The sequence below is a fragment of the Cibotium barometz genome, chromosome 52 (assembly GCF_041138505.1).
Source record: "Cibotium barometz isolate CiBa-2024 chromosome 52, ASM4113850v1, whole genome shotgun sequence".
Lineage (NCBI taxonomy): Eukaryota > Viridiplantae > Streptophyta > Polypodiopsida > Cyatheales > Cibotiaceae > Cibotium > Cibotium barometz.
In genome coordinates, this window is record NC_141097.1 from 18,690,858 (window position 1) to 18,707,641 (window position 16,784).

General features: G+C 43.2%; 1 protein-coding gene across 8 annotated transcripts in view; it reads left to right on the plus strand.

Annotated features, from left to right (window-relative positions):
- Positions 1-14,643: 14,643 nt before the first annotated feature.
- LOC147608907 (RPM1-interacting protein 4-like) overlaps positions 14,644-16,784 on the plus strand; it is a 43,526-nt gene continuing 41,385 nt past the window's right edge. Inside the window, exons 1-3 of one of the 8 annotated variants that reach the window (XM_086788431.1) lie at positions 14,644-14,907; positions 15,082-15,245; positions 15,861-16,469. In XM_086788431.1, coding sequence (XP_086644557.1) covers positions 15,240-15,245; positions 15,861-16,469 — 615 coding nt within the window. In that variant the 5' untranslated portion in view covers positions 14,644-14,907; positions 15,082-15,239. Of the gene's footprint in view, positions 14,913-15,081; positions 15,290-15,860; positions 16,470-16,784 lie in introns of those variants that run through there. The other 7 variants (XM_086788432.1, XR_015264362.1, XR_015264361.1 and 4 more) reach the window with 7 other exon arrangements.

Below are 16,784 nucleotides of genomic sequence, written 5' to 3' on the forward strand. Positions count from 1 at the left end.
GTGAATTTCGACAGTAGCCAAGGAAGACCGCTGAGCAACGGCGTGAAGTGCGCCAATAATGTAGGCGAACCCACGTGGTCAACCGTTGAGCCATGAGCAAGAGAACCGAACCAAGCGCCTGAGGGCAGGTGTAGATGCAAAGGAAGCTTGAGGGCGAACAAACCTGCTCTGATACCATGCAGAAAAAATGGGGGAGAGACAAAGATAAACTGAAACTGAAATGAGAGCCAGACTAGAAGGAAACACAAAGCATAGACATACCTTGAGATGAGTGTAGACAAGACACAAGATTGATTGATTGTTGATGTGACACCTACAATTTATAGGTGAGAAGTACAAGATTGAGTAGACTCACTTATGGGATAAATGTAGAGGTGCCACATGGCACTAGACTCAAGACACAAAGACTCAACTGAAACTAGACTAGAGAAATAGTACACCTAGTGTGCACTTATTTTCAACAGATAACTCTCCTCTTAATGTGCTCTTGCTCTTTTTACTTCTTTTCTTTTTCTTTTTTGTGTATGAAGCTATATATATACATTCCCTCGAATTTGGGAGTTACATGGTCACGGGAGAAGGTTAGGGAGAAAGCAATAGAATGTCGAACGTGAGTACATGCTCCCCCCTTCCTTGGGTAGATCATTTTTTTGCAATGATGTTGTAGCCCCTTGGAACCAATTTGTCCAGTGGGTTATAGGTGGTGATGTGGACAAATAGCTTTTTATGACCCCTGTGGCCACATCAAATTGCAGAGATGGTAGTGTACGCTCCCATGAACGAACGGAGGATATGGCTTCCAATGATACATTTACAAGGGGAGACGTAGACTCATTGGTTTCTTGGTGGGTATTGACAAGGGTAGGTGTAGAGCATGCAGAAACTTCTATATCAACGTGTGAATGGCATGAGGAGCTAGAAGCTTCCTGTGACTCCCCCCTTCCTGAGCTAGGTGGTATCGATCGATATCGTTTGGGAATCCAAACTAGCTCTGGAAGAAGTGGTGTGGAGTACTCCCTTACCTTAATTGTCGTTGGGGTGGCAACATTTGGCTTGCAAGATTTTACAAGCGATGCAGAGGAATTCAGCTTATGTTTAGGGACCCAAATCTGGTCATTCCCTTCGTAGTACCCTTGGGCTGCTAATAATATTTTAGAAATCCAACGTGATGTTACCTTGCCTTTTCTAGGGCGGCGGGTAGCTACTTTCCTACTAAGAGGCTTGCCTTTTCTAGGGCGGCGGCGGGTAGCTACTTTCCTACTATGAGGCTTCTTGTCTGAACGAGATTGAGTAGTAGAGGTAACGAAGCTTTTGGGACCTATTTGTATGTACTCTTCGGTAAAGTAAGTGGAGCCTTGGGGACCACACTGCCTGTCTCCACTCTTGGCGTTGAAGCGTTAGAGGGAGACAAACAATCAAAGATGGTGTAGCCACTTGACTTTGTGATTTTTCCTTATCTAGCGTTTTGTCCACAGTTGATGGCTTAGGTGCGGGACCCTGAGTGGTCAGGCTGAGAGCTGGTTCTTGCGTTGTAACTCGCTTGGTTGCCCAATCAATATTGCACTTGGTGGCTAACATCCATTTGCACCCTAAGTTTACAGTTCCCTCCATGGTACTCTTGTTATAGGCAACAGGAGTGTGCGAAATTCCTGAGACAGTGGTTTTCTTCTTATTGATACCCTTAACTTGGATGGTACTCTTGGATAAGGGTGGTTTTCCAAGTTGACACCACACTCCATATGACAGCAAATTATGTTGAGCTCCCGTATCCAATAATGCATTATATAGCACCTTCCCGTAAGGACTCTGTAGCTCAATTGGGTATCGTAGAGGCGGGTCAGATTCTAGTGAATCCTCCTCTACCTCCTCGAAAAATGCTTGCATAATCCCCAAGTTGGCCTCTCGTTGGCGCCTAACACGCTGCTGACGTTCTTTAGCTTCAACTCTTGCTTGTATCTTCGTAAGCTCAGCCTGTATTTTAGCTGCCTTCTTCTGAATGTAATTCCTCTTAGCTTAGGGGGTCATAGTATCTTTTGAATTTACTCCCATTGAGGAATCTAATGGTTTCAACTCCGTCGAGAGTCTTAACTCGGATGGTACCTTGCGGGGTAATTTCACATACTCTGTACGGTCCCTTACCATCATATTTTAGCTTCTTCTTTTCGTTACGCACTCCATACATCAAGACTTTATCCCCAACTTTGATGTCCTTATTTTTCAAGTGGCGATCAAACCATTTCTTCCTTCTATCCTTCTCTATAAGGGCATTGTACACCGCCAATTGTCTTTCTTCGTCAAACCGCTCAAGGATATACAAACGCTCTACTAAGGGATTACCATCCCAGCCTTCTTGAGTAGCAACACGAAGACTAGGAATGACAAATTCCCATGGCATGACTGCTTCTTGGCCATATACCATCTTGAATGGTGTGCAATTAATAGCCACTTTGTACGCAGTACGATAGGCCCATAAAGCTGACGTAAGCTTTAGATCCCAATCCATGCGATGAGCCTCAACTGTCTTTGTCAGAATAGAGATCAAGGTCTTGTTGGTACTCTCGGCTTGGCCATTCACTTACGGATAATAAGGAGTAGATTTATTATGGGATATCATGAAATTTGTTGTGAGCTCATTAATCACTTTATTTATAAAATGCGTACCATTGTCGCTCACACTTCATTCAAAAGGACAATCAAAGCGTGTGATTATATTTTCAAAGAGGAACTTGGCTGTTGTCCTTGCATCTGCCTTACGTGTCGCTTTCGCTTCAGCCCATTTGGTCACATAGTCAGTGGCCACAATAATATAGCGAGATTGTGTGTTACGGGCCGCTGGGCTAATTGGACCTACAAAGTCTAAACGCCACTTTTCAAATGGTCGGTTTACTTTAATTGGATGTAGGGACATCTGATCTTTCCGCTGGGGTTTCTTGTAGCATTGGCATTCATCACAACCCTTCACAAAAAGTGATGCATCTTGGAACATAGTGGGCCACCAATACCCTGATTGCAATATCTTTCGCGCAGTTAAGTCTCTTGAAAAGTGACTACCGGCTACGCCCATATGTGCCTCTTGCAAAATATATAGATACTCATCCTCTCGGGCACAACACCTAAGAACGTCATCCTTTGCTCTTTTATAAAGAGTCCTGGCCCACTAGGTAATAGGGTTCACGTTCCTTGATCAGCTTTCGAGCTAGATGTTTACGAAGCTCTTTGGGTGGAAAACCATTAACCAAGAAGTTAACAATCTTCTCACTCCATTCAGGCATTGTCTCCACCATGAACAAGGAAGTGTCAGGTAAGTCATCATCAACTCCTGTAGGAGCTTCACCATTAGGTATGCGAGACAAATGATCAGCCATGACATGTTTTATGTTGCCACGTCTCACAACAACAGTGAAATCAAACTCAAGAAGAATCAACAACCATCGTGTGATTCTTCCTGTGGAGCATGGTTTGTTCACCAGATACAACAATGCTTGATGATCCACATAGAAAAAAAACTTGGTGGCAAGAAGGTAATAATAACGAAATTTCTTTACTGCAGATATCATTGCCAACCCTTCTCGCTCCGTAGTGGTGTAGTTCATTTCACCATCGTTCAACTGGCGACTGGCAAAGCTAATGGGATAGTCTAGTTTATGTTCTCCAGGTTGAGTTAGTACACACCCAATAGCAAAGTTTGATGCATCAATATGCACATGGAAAATTAAGTCCCAGTTAGGCATTCGCAAGATTGGAGCACTCGCCAGGGCCTTCTTTAATAACTCATGCACGGTCACAATCTTCGGTCCAAATAAACTCGATGAGAAGCTTGTACAATGGTCGAGCTATCTCAACAAAGAATAAAATAAACCTTCGATAATAACCAATATGGCCCATAAAGCACTGGACTCCCTTATAGTTGGTGGGTGTGGGGGCAATTCCAGAATGACCTTGATTTTACTTTCGTCGGTGGAAATCCCATTTTTGGACACTATATGCCCTAGAATAACTCCGTGTTTAACCCAGAATTGGCATTTGAAAGGATTCAATGAGATGCGATATAATCTACACCTTTCAAATACTTTTCGTAACACATCAAGTGCTCGTCCCAAGAGGAATGAACACAAAGATCATCTAAGAAGGCTTCACAAAAGTCCCTTAGATATTCCTTAAAGGCTGTGTTTATCAATCGTTGGAATGTCGCACGTGCATTGGTTAAGCCAAAGGCCATGACACGAAAGGCAAACACTCCAAACTCCATTATAAAAGTTGTTTTAGCTTGGTCCTCTACTGCAATTGTGATCTGATTATAACCAGAGTACCCATCTAAAAAGCTATAAGCCTCCTTGCCTGCAACTCTTTCAAGCACATGTTTCGAATACGGCAAGGGGTAATGATCTCTTCTACTGGCTGCATTAACCTTTTTGAGATCAACGCACACTTTGAGTTTCCTATTCTTCTGTGGTACAATGACTATCGGAGAAACCCATTCTGAGTGCTCAATAGGGTATATGAATCCACATTTTATAAGCTTTTCAATTTCCTCTTCTACAATCTTTGCATACTTAGGATTCATTGGGTAGGGATGTTGCTGGACTGGTTTAGCAGTGCTAATCATTGGCATTGTGCGTTGCACCACAGAGGGTGGAACACCCTTCATATCATGGTATGTCCAAGCAAATATGTCCTTGAATTCTTTAAGAAGCATCTTAAGTGTAGCTTCTTCCGTCTTGGTGAGGTCTTGAGCAATAAAAGTTGGTTTAGACTCCTCACCTGGATCTGCTAGTTCTATCTCCTTAACTACCGCCGGGCCATCGTAGACACCGCTACTCCCATTGGTAGGCGTTCGTTGGGCTTTTGTGTAGACGACTTTATGTTCCCCCGTGGGCTTTTGTGTAGACGACTTTACGTTCCCCTGTGGTAAAAGATTTGAAATGCTCGGGTGCGGGGTGTAAGTCTACCGGTTCTTATTGTGCCATGCTTTTTTCTTTAAATTCCGCTTCCTTTTGTTGCTGAGCTAACTCTCGGTTTTAACGCCTTCTCGCAGTACGACTTAGTTTCAACTTCTCTTCGATTTCTAATTGGGCGATGTCATGAGGTTGCAGACCACACCACATGACACTTTGGAGGTATTCTCCCCAATTATCCACTAACTTTCGATGAGCATCATATGCTCCTACAACTAAGCCATTTTGCAGTGGATCTCTCTTTGTTTATTCTAGCTCGTACATTAGCTCGATAGCGTTGTCACTTATGTCTTGTCTTTTTCTTACCCAGTTTCTAATTTTTGTTTATATCAGATTCAGACTCACTTGATCGATCTTCACTTGTGTCCCCCTCACTCTCGGATACTGCAAGAGGTTACTATCATAGGCCTTGAGCACGTGGCTTCCACACTTGGGTGAATATTCAATTCATACCCCTATCAGGCTCAGAGTCAGTTTCTTCTTGAGATTCAGACTCGGAGTCGCATTGGTCAGAGTCTTCGCTACTTTCAGTGTCAAGGGAGTTTGCAACTTTCTTGCTATTAGAAGTCAAGTGCATAACACCTATCATGTTTACTGGCACTAATGGTGGCATATCTTGCCCCTCAGCAGGTGTTACCCAACTTGTGCCTCTATTTTCCCATGTGTCTATGGTTGCCGCTAGGTGTACCCAATCTACGTTATCTGACTCAGTCATGCCCGGTAGGACATCCATATAAGGAGAATCTTCCCCATGTGTCTATGGTTGCCGCTAGGTGTACCCAATCTACGTTATCTGACTCAGTCATGCCTGGTAGGACATCCATATAAGGAGAATCTTCCCCATCATTGGTCTCTTTTTTGCATGTATAGCAATACTTTAATGGGACTGAGTGAATAGTGGTATCCGATCGATTATCAATGATAACCTTGCTTCCTAAAGGATGCACCCGACCATTCTCAAGATTAACTCGAATGACAGAGTCTTGGAATTGTAAGTAGACATGGTTTTTCGACCAGTCATGCACCATTTGTGCTTCCCTCATGAAAGGACATCCTAAGATCATTTGATATGGCATAGGATGCTCAGAGAAATCCATTACAATGAAGGTATGCCTTACCTTGTATCCCAGAACCTTGATCTTAAGGTCCCTTAGCATTCCAATAGGTTTAGCTATAGTTCTGTTTGCCATCTTAACCACTATGTTTGTGACTTCTAGGTGAGGTCTTCCCATAGATTCCCAGCAGTTTTTAGTCACAATGCTCACTCCAGCACCACCATCAAGGATTCCCTTTAGAGTTAATCCCTTGGTAGTAATGGGGAGGGTTGCATTAGATTCGTCACCTTCAAAGTACTGTCCCAACTTGTTAATAGGTATTTCAACATCTGAGTCTTCATCTAGGTTGGTGGGCTGTAGATCCAAATGTTTCTCCACATCTTGAAGCGTGTCGGGTCTATCCATATTTGCAAATTGTGGTAACCCCACCTTCAGTTCTCCATTGAGAAATGCTCGAAGAGCTAAGAATAGCTCAGGATCTCCGTATAGCTTGGATATGATCGTGGTTCTGATTTCAGAGGACATGAAATCCATTAGTTTGGACACATTCAACGGTACTTTTATCGGCCCTTGACTAGGGACTGGTGAAGATGAAATCACTTCCTCTTCGATGGGGTCAGGCATTCCCTCACTAAATATTATTTCAAGCAAGAAGGGTGTCTGCCCACTTCCTGATGTCCTATCCTCACTTTCTTCCCGAATGATACTAGGTATAGCTAACGGTTGCTCCTGTGGGACTGAACTTGTGTAGGAAACACTGTGTCCGGGATCTTAATTTTTCCAGGTTCTGGCTCCAGTTCTCTTTGTGTTTCTTCCACCAAACCCCTTAAGTGTTGCACTCGTTCAATCTCTTCTATTGGGTTTGGGTAAGTTCAATATTTTTCTTGAGGGTTTTTGACCCACGTGGCTTGTCTTTGAGAGAGAGTCTCAGTCTGCTGTCTAGGTAGTCGAGAGGGCATTAGCTGACTTGGTTGTGGGGCAAGAGGAGTTTCCTTTTGTTTCCCTCGATTTATGTCTTTGCTTGATTCTCCTTCGTTGCCCTCCTGAGTGGGTTTCTCCCTTAAAGTAGTGGCTTTGGTCTCCATGGTTTCTATTGAATCAGAATCATCTTCAGGATCATTCATATACACAGGGTGGTCTCCTGTCCCTATATTAGTCTTTGAACTAGGTTTGGAGCTTGTGGCATTAAGCGATCTCTTCCGTCGCATTTTCTTTTTCTTTGCTCGAGCAATTGATGCAGTATCCCTCTCTTCAAGTTGTCTTCTAACTGGATTGCATTGGCAATGACTACTTCCCACGTCGTAAGACCTCTAATGACTAGGCCATTGTATATGTCCTTGTGGCGTAATCCTTAGATGAATCTATCAAGAAGTTGGTTGTTATTGAAGCGCTCATCGGGAGTACAGCAAGAATTTAGATGCTTTAGTCGACTAATAAAGTCTCTCACACTGACTCTCCTTCCTTGCATTCAGCTTTTTGGAGTTGAGATGCTACACCCCAAAGCACACCCTCACGTATGTATTCTTTCAAGAACAATCTCTTGAGAGTGGGATAGTGAGTACGCTCTTCAACCTTTAAAGTTCAATACCAATCTCGGCTTTTCCTTTCAAGGTTAAGCCTAAGGCTTTACACTTATGTAGCTCATTGTGCTCTTCCAAGGAATCACACACGTGTTCAAAAACTTCAATGTGCTTCCTAACATCTTCGTTACCAATGAAGTTCTGAGTGAGCTTGGCAACTTGTACCGCCTTGCTTCTAGGCTCTCTCTCAGGTATGCCACGCATGTTTTCCGCAATAGATCGTCTGATCGTTTGAGCAAACGCTGCTAGATCACCTAAGTGAGCAGGCATAGCTGGTGGAGGCACTTCTGGGATAGCCTGGTTGCCGAGAGTTGGCATTGGTCTTGGTATGTATGCAGCTGACGTAGGATATGATATGTGACTAGGCATAGCTCCTCTTGGATAAGGGTTCTGAGAAGGCATTCCTGGAGCATACACCATTGGCATAACAGGAGGCGTAGGAGCTACATGAGCATGAGTAGCGATAGGTACATATGGTCGATATGCACTGGTACGGACTGTTGTAGGTACTGTACCACTAGGTAGCGGTGTTGTACTAACTACAGTGGTAATGGGTGCACTTTCCGTCATGCTCATCATCGGAGTAGGCATTGTGGATTCCCTAATGGAAAGTTGAGCCAAAGTTGGAAAGCTAAAGTTACTGCTCGTGGGCTCAACCTGCATTGAGACTCCAGGTGAAACAACATATGAAGGATCTACGAGACTCACCGAGGGAGTCTCCAATTGCGACAGGGTTGGTTTTTAGCCTTTGCCCATATCCAAAAATCTCATAGGGCCAGTTAAAACTAGGTTCACTCCCCTATTCTGCCTCTCGAATTGGATAATTCTATGGATAACTTCACATATCATTTGTTGTTGTTCATCTAGATTGGTGGCACTAGATGTAGATCGTATGACTTCTAACCAACCTACATGGTATGTGTAACCCGTGTATAGGTCAGTCAGAGTCTCCGTGTGTAGGTCATATTCCCAATTTTCATTGAGAAATATCTCATCTAAACGTGGCGTGCCAAAAGGTTCTCTCGAAGTGGACGCAATGTCACTTCTTGTGGTTTGACTTCTAGGGGTCTCTACTTTAGGAAGAGCGTCAGAAGGTGGTAGCTCAGTAGGGCCTTCATTACATGAAGTGGGTAGAATATCCACATGGACACTCTTTGGGAGGGCAAGGTCTACATGAGATGTGAATGGCGAATCTACTTCCCCACCTCCTTCATTTACTTCACTTGTCGCCGCAGGTTCAGAGCACGTAGCTCTACTAAAAGTCTCTATTAGACGACTAAACATGCTAGATCCGGGTTGTGGGGCCCAAACTGGCACGTTTTGGCTTGCTTCCTTAGAGTTTTGGGTAGGATGCCCTTCCATGACTTTAGAGTCAGAGGACGAGTCACTAGCCGCTATTCGTGGATCTTGGGTTGCACTTTCTTGGGTTCCAACTGAAGACCAAGATGCTAACGTGGAGGGATGGTATGAGCTTGCGTAAACTGAAACACTTTCTAGTTGCAGACTCTAGCACCCAACCAGAGCGTAGATGCATGTGACATGGGTATCCTACGGTAACTACCCTTGAAGCCCACATAAGTGGTTTCTCAGGTGTTTCGCACCCTGTTTTTACTTGTTTTTGTCTTGTTTTCAACCCGTTTTTACCCCCATACTCATGGTCAAAACTGCATGTGACGTGGGTATCCTACGGGTGTTGGTAACTACCCTTGAAGCCCACACAAGTGGTTTCTCACGTGTTTCGCACCCCGTTTTTACTTGTTTTTGTCTTGTTTTCAACCCGTTTTTACCCCCATACTCATGGTCAAAACTGGACTACGACGTGTGATAGCTCAAGACGAACATATCGTTCAAGGGGTCCTAGCGTGCTTTACAGCACAGTGTTCGTCTATCCGGAGCTCTCGTGGCCCTACCGCGGCACCCTCTGGCGGCTGCCAACATAGCAGCACAGCGCGAAGCAGCTCTTCTACCCTCTGTCTACACGCGCGCACCCACACACTAACATCTAACACACAGAATTGAAATGTGCAGAAAATGAAGAAAACAGAACTGGAAAATGACTAACGAACAGGAGCAAACACACACACAGCTCCACAAACCTGCACTCATCAGCATACACACAAACACGTCTCTCTTTGCCTTTCCTGCAAGATAAAATAGACTTCAAATAGTAGCCCAAGCTGCATCTGAATCTTGGTGCAGGGCAATTCCTTGTTGGCAGCAGCGCCAAAAATGTGTGCTCTTGTCGCACGTGTCTGAGCTAGGGACTTGCCAAGCACCGTGTGCGAGCCATGAATGGCTGCAAGCACACAACCAGGAAACCAGCAAGCTTAAAACAAGGAGCAATGGTGTGTCACTCACCGCTTAGACCGCCATCGTGAAGGATTCTCGCGCCGCGATGCAGAAGGAGCCGCCGCCGCCGCTCTACCGCCTCGCCGCCCCGTCGTGCCGCCACGTAATGCTCGATCGCTACACACACACACACACTCTCTCTCTCTCTCTCTCTCTCTCTCTCTCTCACACACACACACACACACACACACACACACACACACACACGTACGCTAGAGAACGAGATGGAGAAGATGAAGCAAGAGCACTCCTTGTATTCAACACTCAGAGAATGAGAGGTTTTAGGTTACATTTGACTTTTATATGTGACCTAGCCGTTCACACATGGACACCCACACATGGCCGGCCAATCCTAACCCTTATCCTGATGAAATTTGAGGTGCGCCTCTGATCGACGATCACCCAATCCCCTTACCCTTTACATGTGGTGCCACGACAAGCCCGGCCCATGACTCAAAATACGTCAAATAATTATATGACGTAAAAAGTAATACATCTCAATGTCCCACCATAGTAGGTTAACACCGACATTGAATATAACATTGTTGGGGCCTCTTATTCAGCATGGGTTGGATAACCTTATGGTCCCAACCTAACTTCTAAGTCCAAGTTTTGTAGCCTAGCTTCTAAATCCAAGTTTTCTAGTCTAACTTCTAAATCCAAGTTTTCTAGCCTATCTCCTAAATCCAAGTTTTCTAGTCTAACTTCTAAATCCAACTTTTCTAGATCCATCGTCATTAATTGGTTACTGAATGTAGTGCTCAAAGACTCTAATTCTTAAATGAAATTTGGGCTAATTTGTAACCCCAAAAATGGTCAAGAGTCTAAGCTTGAGCGATGTTAAGAGTGATGTCACTGGATGCTAATATTGATGAGTGATAACAAGCAAAAAGTTCCCAATTGGGGTTGCCACTATGTGATTAGTTATGACAACCCTTGTGCCTATTTTAACCTTCCTTCATAAATCCCCTTTTAGCTAGAGAGTGATGGCTCACTGGATGCCAGTACTAACAGTCAAGAGCTAAGCTTGAGAGATGTTGAAAGGAATGTCACTAGATGCCAATATTAATGAGTAACAAGCAAAAAGTTCCCAATTTGGGTTGGCACTATGTGTGCTTAGTTCTTACAACAATTGTGTGCTTAGTTCTTATGACAATCCTTGTGTCTCTATTTTAACCTTCCGTTTCTAAAGCCCCTATGCTAGACAGCTCCCTTTTCTCTCGATATTATAACATATGTACTCCTAACTTTGGGAGTCATGCATGACTTGGATCTATCTCTAGTAGGTGACACAGCTCTAAATTAAACTTGCAATAATCTTTTTTTTTGTGTGTGCAAGTGATCTATAAGTGTAGGGCTCATCAAGGTGGTCAGTTTAGACCCCTAGATGACCAAATTTTTGGTGGGTGCAAAAGAGGATCTCTAGAAGATTTTAAGTAAGTCAATATTTTTGAGCAAAAGTGCCAAACTTCTATAGTTGTAAAAATGGGTACTTTTATAGTTGTAACAGTGAGTACTTCTACAATCCTAAAAGTGGGGACTTCCATAGTCGTAAAAATAGGGACTTCTTTGGTCCTAGAAGTGTGAATTTCCATGGTCGTAGAACTAGGGACTTCTTCAGTCCTAGAAGTGTGAACTTTCACGGTCGTAGAATTGGGGACTTCTTTAGTCCTACAAGTGTGAACTTGCATGGTTGTAGAAATGGGGACTTCTTTAGTCCTACAAGTGTGAACTTGCATGGTTGTAGAAATGGGGACTTCCATGGACCTCCACAGTCATAGAAGTGAGGGGTTGTAGAAATGGGGACTTCCATGGACCTCCACAGTCATAGAAGTGAGGGGTTGTAGAAATGGGGACTTCCATGGACCTCCATAGTCATAGAAGTGAGGGGTTGTAGAAGTGAAGAGACATAGAACTAAACTCCGATCATACAAGTGACTTTCATGATTGTAGAAATTAAAACCTTATCTTTATGTGGTATATTGGTCAAAATGGATAAAAAATGTGTGTTGCATAGTAAAGTGATACTTCTATGGGCATAGAAGTAAGACTTCTACAAGCAAGAAGCATAGACAAAGTTTTGAAGAGTCATTCCTGAGAGGGAAATTTTGACTTCTTAGCCTTACCTTTCCTTGTTCTATTTTTTATTCTAACCTAATTCCGACTTTGAACATACTTAGCTATAACCCAAGATCAATTGAAAAATATAGAATCTAAATGGAAAAACGGAGAAAACATCAAATGTACAAAATGAAAGCAAAAAAAAGTCATACACAAAATCTACTTGGAATTGCTTTCCTTGTACAAAAATCATGTCCTTACGCTTCATCAATCAAGCCTTTTGATTTGAAGGGTTCTAACCAAAAAAACAACATAAATGTATCTAAAACAACACCTAAATGGTATACTTCTCTCAGTGTGTCAATACTAATAATAAGCACCAGGCATGTGAGACTCTACACACAAAGAAATGAAAACCACTAGTGGTGAAGCTAATTGGTACCTCTAAGCAATGGCACAATAAATGTTTAGCCTTGTTAAGTGATGGTTGTTGGGAAACTTACCACAAAGCCATTCCTACTATAGAACCCTTATATTAGCAATAACTCCTTCCTCAAGTGATCTTCCCACACTCGTTTTCATACCGAGGTTCCTCGTGTTATTGGTGTTGTGATTGGTGAGAAGCCAAACTTGGGAAGAGAAATTCGGTTTAAGAATACAAGAGAAAAGAGAGGATGCACAATCTGCCTTCCCAAACCCTATGCATCAACATATCCACACATACTAGCATAGAGTTACAAGGGAGAGAGAGTAGAGAGAATACACTCAATTTATATGCACAAATGGGAAGTTATTTATAAAGAAGAGAAAAACGGCTTATATACTTTATAAGCCATTTCTCACTAGGCCACTCGAGAGTAAGTGCTAGTTCTAGCACATATGTTTGGCCTTAATTGCTAGTTTTCTCATGATACAAGCATAATGTAGAAGATGTGTAGTCATCCTTTAGATACTTGCAACATGGTGAAGATGCTTTTACAGTGTAATGGTGACATGATGAAGACGTCTTTGGTTGAGCCAAGTTGGACATTGTTATTTTAGATTATTAATTGTATGTCAATGAAGCACTCACTCCATGTTAACCAAAGTGGTTATAGAGCCATGTTCTTGCACTTACAAGGGCTTATTGAGAATATTATTGAGTTTGCACTCATACCATATGCAAACATATGTATTGTCTACATAAGGCTTTTGGGAAAACATTTGATAACACAATAATACACTAGCCTAAGCTTAGCCCTCATACCATGCAAACTATTGGAATTTGGTCATCCCAGGGCTATGGAGGATGGAAGATCTTCATGTTGAAGATGTGTGTGAGTAGGAGATGAAGCTTCAGGAGATGGAACTCAAGCCATGGTAATGAAGTACAAGGGTGAGCGAGAGAGAGAGAGAGAGAGAGAGAGAGAGAGAGAGAGAGAGAGAGAGAGAGAGAGAGAGAAGCAATAGATCTCAAGTATGAGAGAGAGATTGCACAACTCGAATGATGGTACTCATAATGTATGAATGAAGGACACAAAAGTACGTGCTTTCAAAGGCACCAAGGCCTTATCTTTTGACCCCAAATAAGAGGGTGTTTACACTACTAAGGACACTTGACTAGACTCCAGACTAACTCCCAAATATCCAACAAACTCCCTTCAAAGCAATGGGTGGAGTTGCATACGTAAACTTTAATAGTCCCGTACACTAATACAAGCAAAGAAATAAGACATGGTCCCGCTTCAAACTTAGAGGCTAGTAAGTATGGCTCAGAGGCCAGTGAGCATGGCTCAAAAGGATCAGATGCTTAACAAGCATGGCTCTGAGGTTTAACAAGCGTGGTCTTTTGTGAAAGACTTAGAGTCTCAACAAGCATGAATCAGAGGCTTTAACAAGCATGGATCAAAGGTTTTAACAAGCATGGCTCAGAGGCTTAACAAGCATGGTCTTTGCAAAAGACTCAAAGGTCAAGTCCTAGGTACAAATAGCTCAAGAAGTTGAAACCAAGTATGACAAGCTATTCCAAGCACATGTAATTACGAGAGAAGAAGCCATCATGATTAATGCAAAAGTATGAAGTGATGATGAGGAAAAGGGGAAAAAATGCTCCCTTTTTTATTTTGATGGGATCCATTACAACTACCATACATCTATGGGGTACTGTAAAAGATCATTTTAGTGTTTATGCACAGGCTGGATGAGGAGATTTGATTGGGTTGGAATTGAATAGAAGGGGTTCTTCAAAGGCATTTGTAAGGATGTCCTTCCCTCACATAGGGATTTATGAAATCTCACTTTTGCCTTTTAATACTCCTCACAGTAAATGCGTGCGTTGCAAGTTGATTTGGTTAATTATTCATGCTAAATAAAACCAGATATGGGGATGACTAGGGGGTCACTTGCATGAATTAGCGAATTCACTCCGAGCATTTAATAAAAGCAAAAAGTAGAATTTCTTAAGTCACTTGGAAGCAAGTTGTTGCTAGCTTGCAAATTGGTGTGGACATGCATCTCGGGTTTGAACTGCAAACGGGTGTGGACACTTGCAATAAAGCAGAGGAGGGCCCGTCAAGGGCAGCAGGCTGACGTGTACTGCACGGCGCCCTTTATGTGAAAGGACCAGGTGTGAACAAGGGGACTCTTACACTGTCCACGAGACGTATGCGGGTAAAGACCAAAGGAATAAAAGGATATGGGGTTGAAAGCTTCGTGTAACATATAGCCAGGTAGTATTGTATTTCACAGCAATGAAAGATCCGTAAGCATAGCCCACGGTCTTCCCTCAATAGAATTGAGAGAGAGGGAAAGAGAGAGCGAGAGAGCGCGCGCGCGCGAGGAGCTAGTTCGCCATAGCCAGCAGCTCAGAGACAGAGAATTTGAGGACGCGGCGAAGAAACCGAGCAGAATTCCGCCTGCCAGCAACAGGTAAGGTCATATTCCATACCCTAACACTCTCCCTCCCTCTCTGTGGTCACTGGGATCTTGAGGTCTTCCTGCTGTGCATATCCCTAAGCTCGAGAGACGTAGCAGAGAAGCTTGTTAGAGAGAGAGAGAGACAGATGCCTTTTGCAAGCAGGCATTAAAGGAAACCTTGTGCAGGCAGACACAGTAAAAAAGCTCCTGTTGCAGCATATAGCAGAAGACATCGCAGAGGAGATCCTGTTGCTGGCATAGAAGAGAAGTTCCTGTTGCAGCACATAGCAGAGAGACATCAAAGAAAAGCTCTTTAGAGAGCAGAAGTCCCCAATTTTGCAACCATGGCGGTATGTTTCCAAAGCCTCTGAGCAAACCTTTACATGGGGCCAAGGTACTGATCTGGCATTTTCACATGTTACACACATTGTGCTACTAATTTCAATCCATTCATCGTGTAGATCATGATAGAGAACATCCAGAACTTCCGAAGTTTTTTGGGAGATGAAAGCACATATGAATTTTTCCATCCTGATTTTCGTTCATCTGTAATAACTATCTAATTCCTTTTTCTTAATGATTTAGAATATACACTGCCCCTCGCCGCCACCGCCACCGCCACCACCGCCGCCACTGCTGCTCCCCCCCCCCACCACCACCACCACCAACAACAACAACAAAACACACATCCCATGCACTGTGCCCACACATTTACATAACAAATCTAAAACCATGCCAATGCTTAGGTGCCCATATATGCAAGTACACATACATATGTGTCCTCAATAATTAATTCCATAAGCCTGTGTTTGATATAAATCCACATGAATATCGTTCATTCTATGAGAGGCCTTGACTCTTATTGTGTGAAGGTCTTGAAACCCTGCATTTTATGATTGACTAAGAATGTGGACTGGTTTGCTTACATTTAGTGTCTGCGTTTCTTCTTTTGTGCATGTGTGCAGCAACGTCCAACTCATGTTCCAAAGTTTGGAAATTGGGATGCAAGTGATGATCAAGTACCTTTCACGGTAGTTTTTGATAAGGCACGTGCTGGTAAAGGTGGCGGCAAGATATTCAACCCCAATGATCCAGAAGAAAACCCTACTGCTTTTGGATTGAAAAGTGACGACACTCCTTCTCAGTCCGAAGAGATCGATGCCCCGGTGCGGATACCTCGAAAGAGTTCCCAGCAAGAGTCTGCAGAGGAGACAGGCCTCTCTTATCAATCTCGACATGGAAGGCAGGGGAGTAGAGAAGAGTTTGATCACAAATACCAACCTCAGGAGCAGCATGCAGGCCTTCCTACTCGCAGACAGAGTGGAGATGGCCAAGGGTATCATAGGGCAGGTGCTGCAGACGGATCTAGGAAGGGTACTTCTGGTGTCGGTGCTAGAGAAAATGCTGGAGCTGAGGAGTCTCCCAATCACCAGGTATATCAAGGTCGGCTTGGTAATAGAACAGGATCACCTTATTGGGAAAGAAAAAATCCTCCTGAAGGTGGGAACACTTCTGCCCCCGCTACTCCTGGGAAATCTCGTCTCCGGCCAGGATCTACGCGTGCAGATGAAACAGTAAGTTTTCTGAGTTGCACACAGTTTTTGTGCATTTATTTGTCAATGATTGTTCGATTTTTTTATGGTGCATCTTTTTCTCTAGAATGCATTGCTGTATGTGTTCTTGTGTGTTGATAATTTATGGAGCGTCTTTTTGTCTGAGACATAGTTATCAAAACGTGAAAACTTAAATGCAACGGCACGTCAACCAAACACAACCCAACATTAATCTTTGAAAACGCATAAGGATAAAAAAAATGGTTGAAAACACCACTTGTACATTATGCCCTAAGAATGACCATGAATGCATTTCATACATAAATATGCATGTGA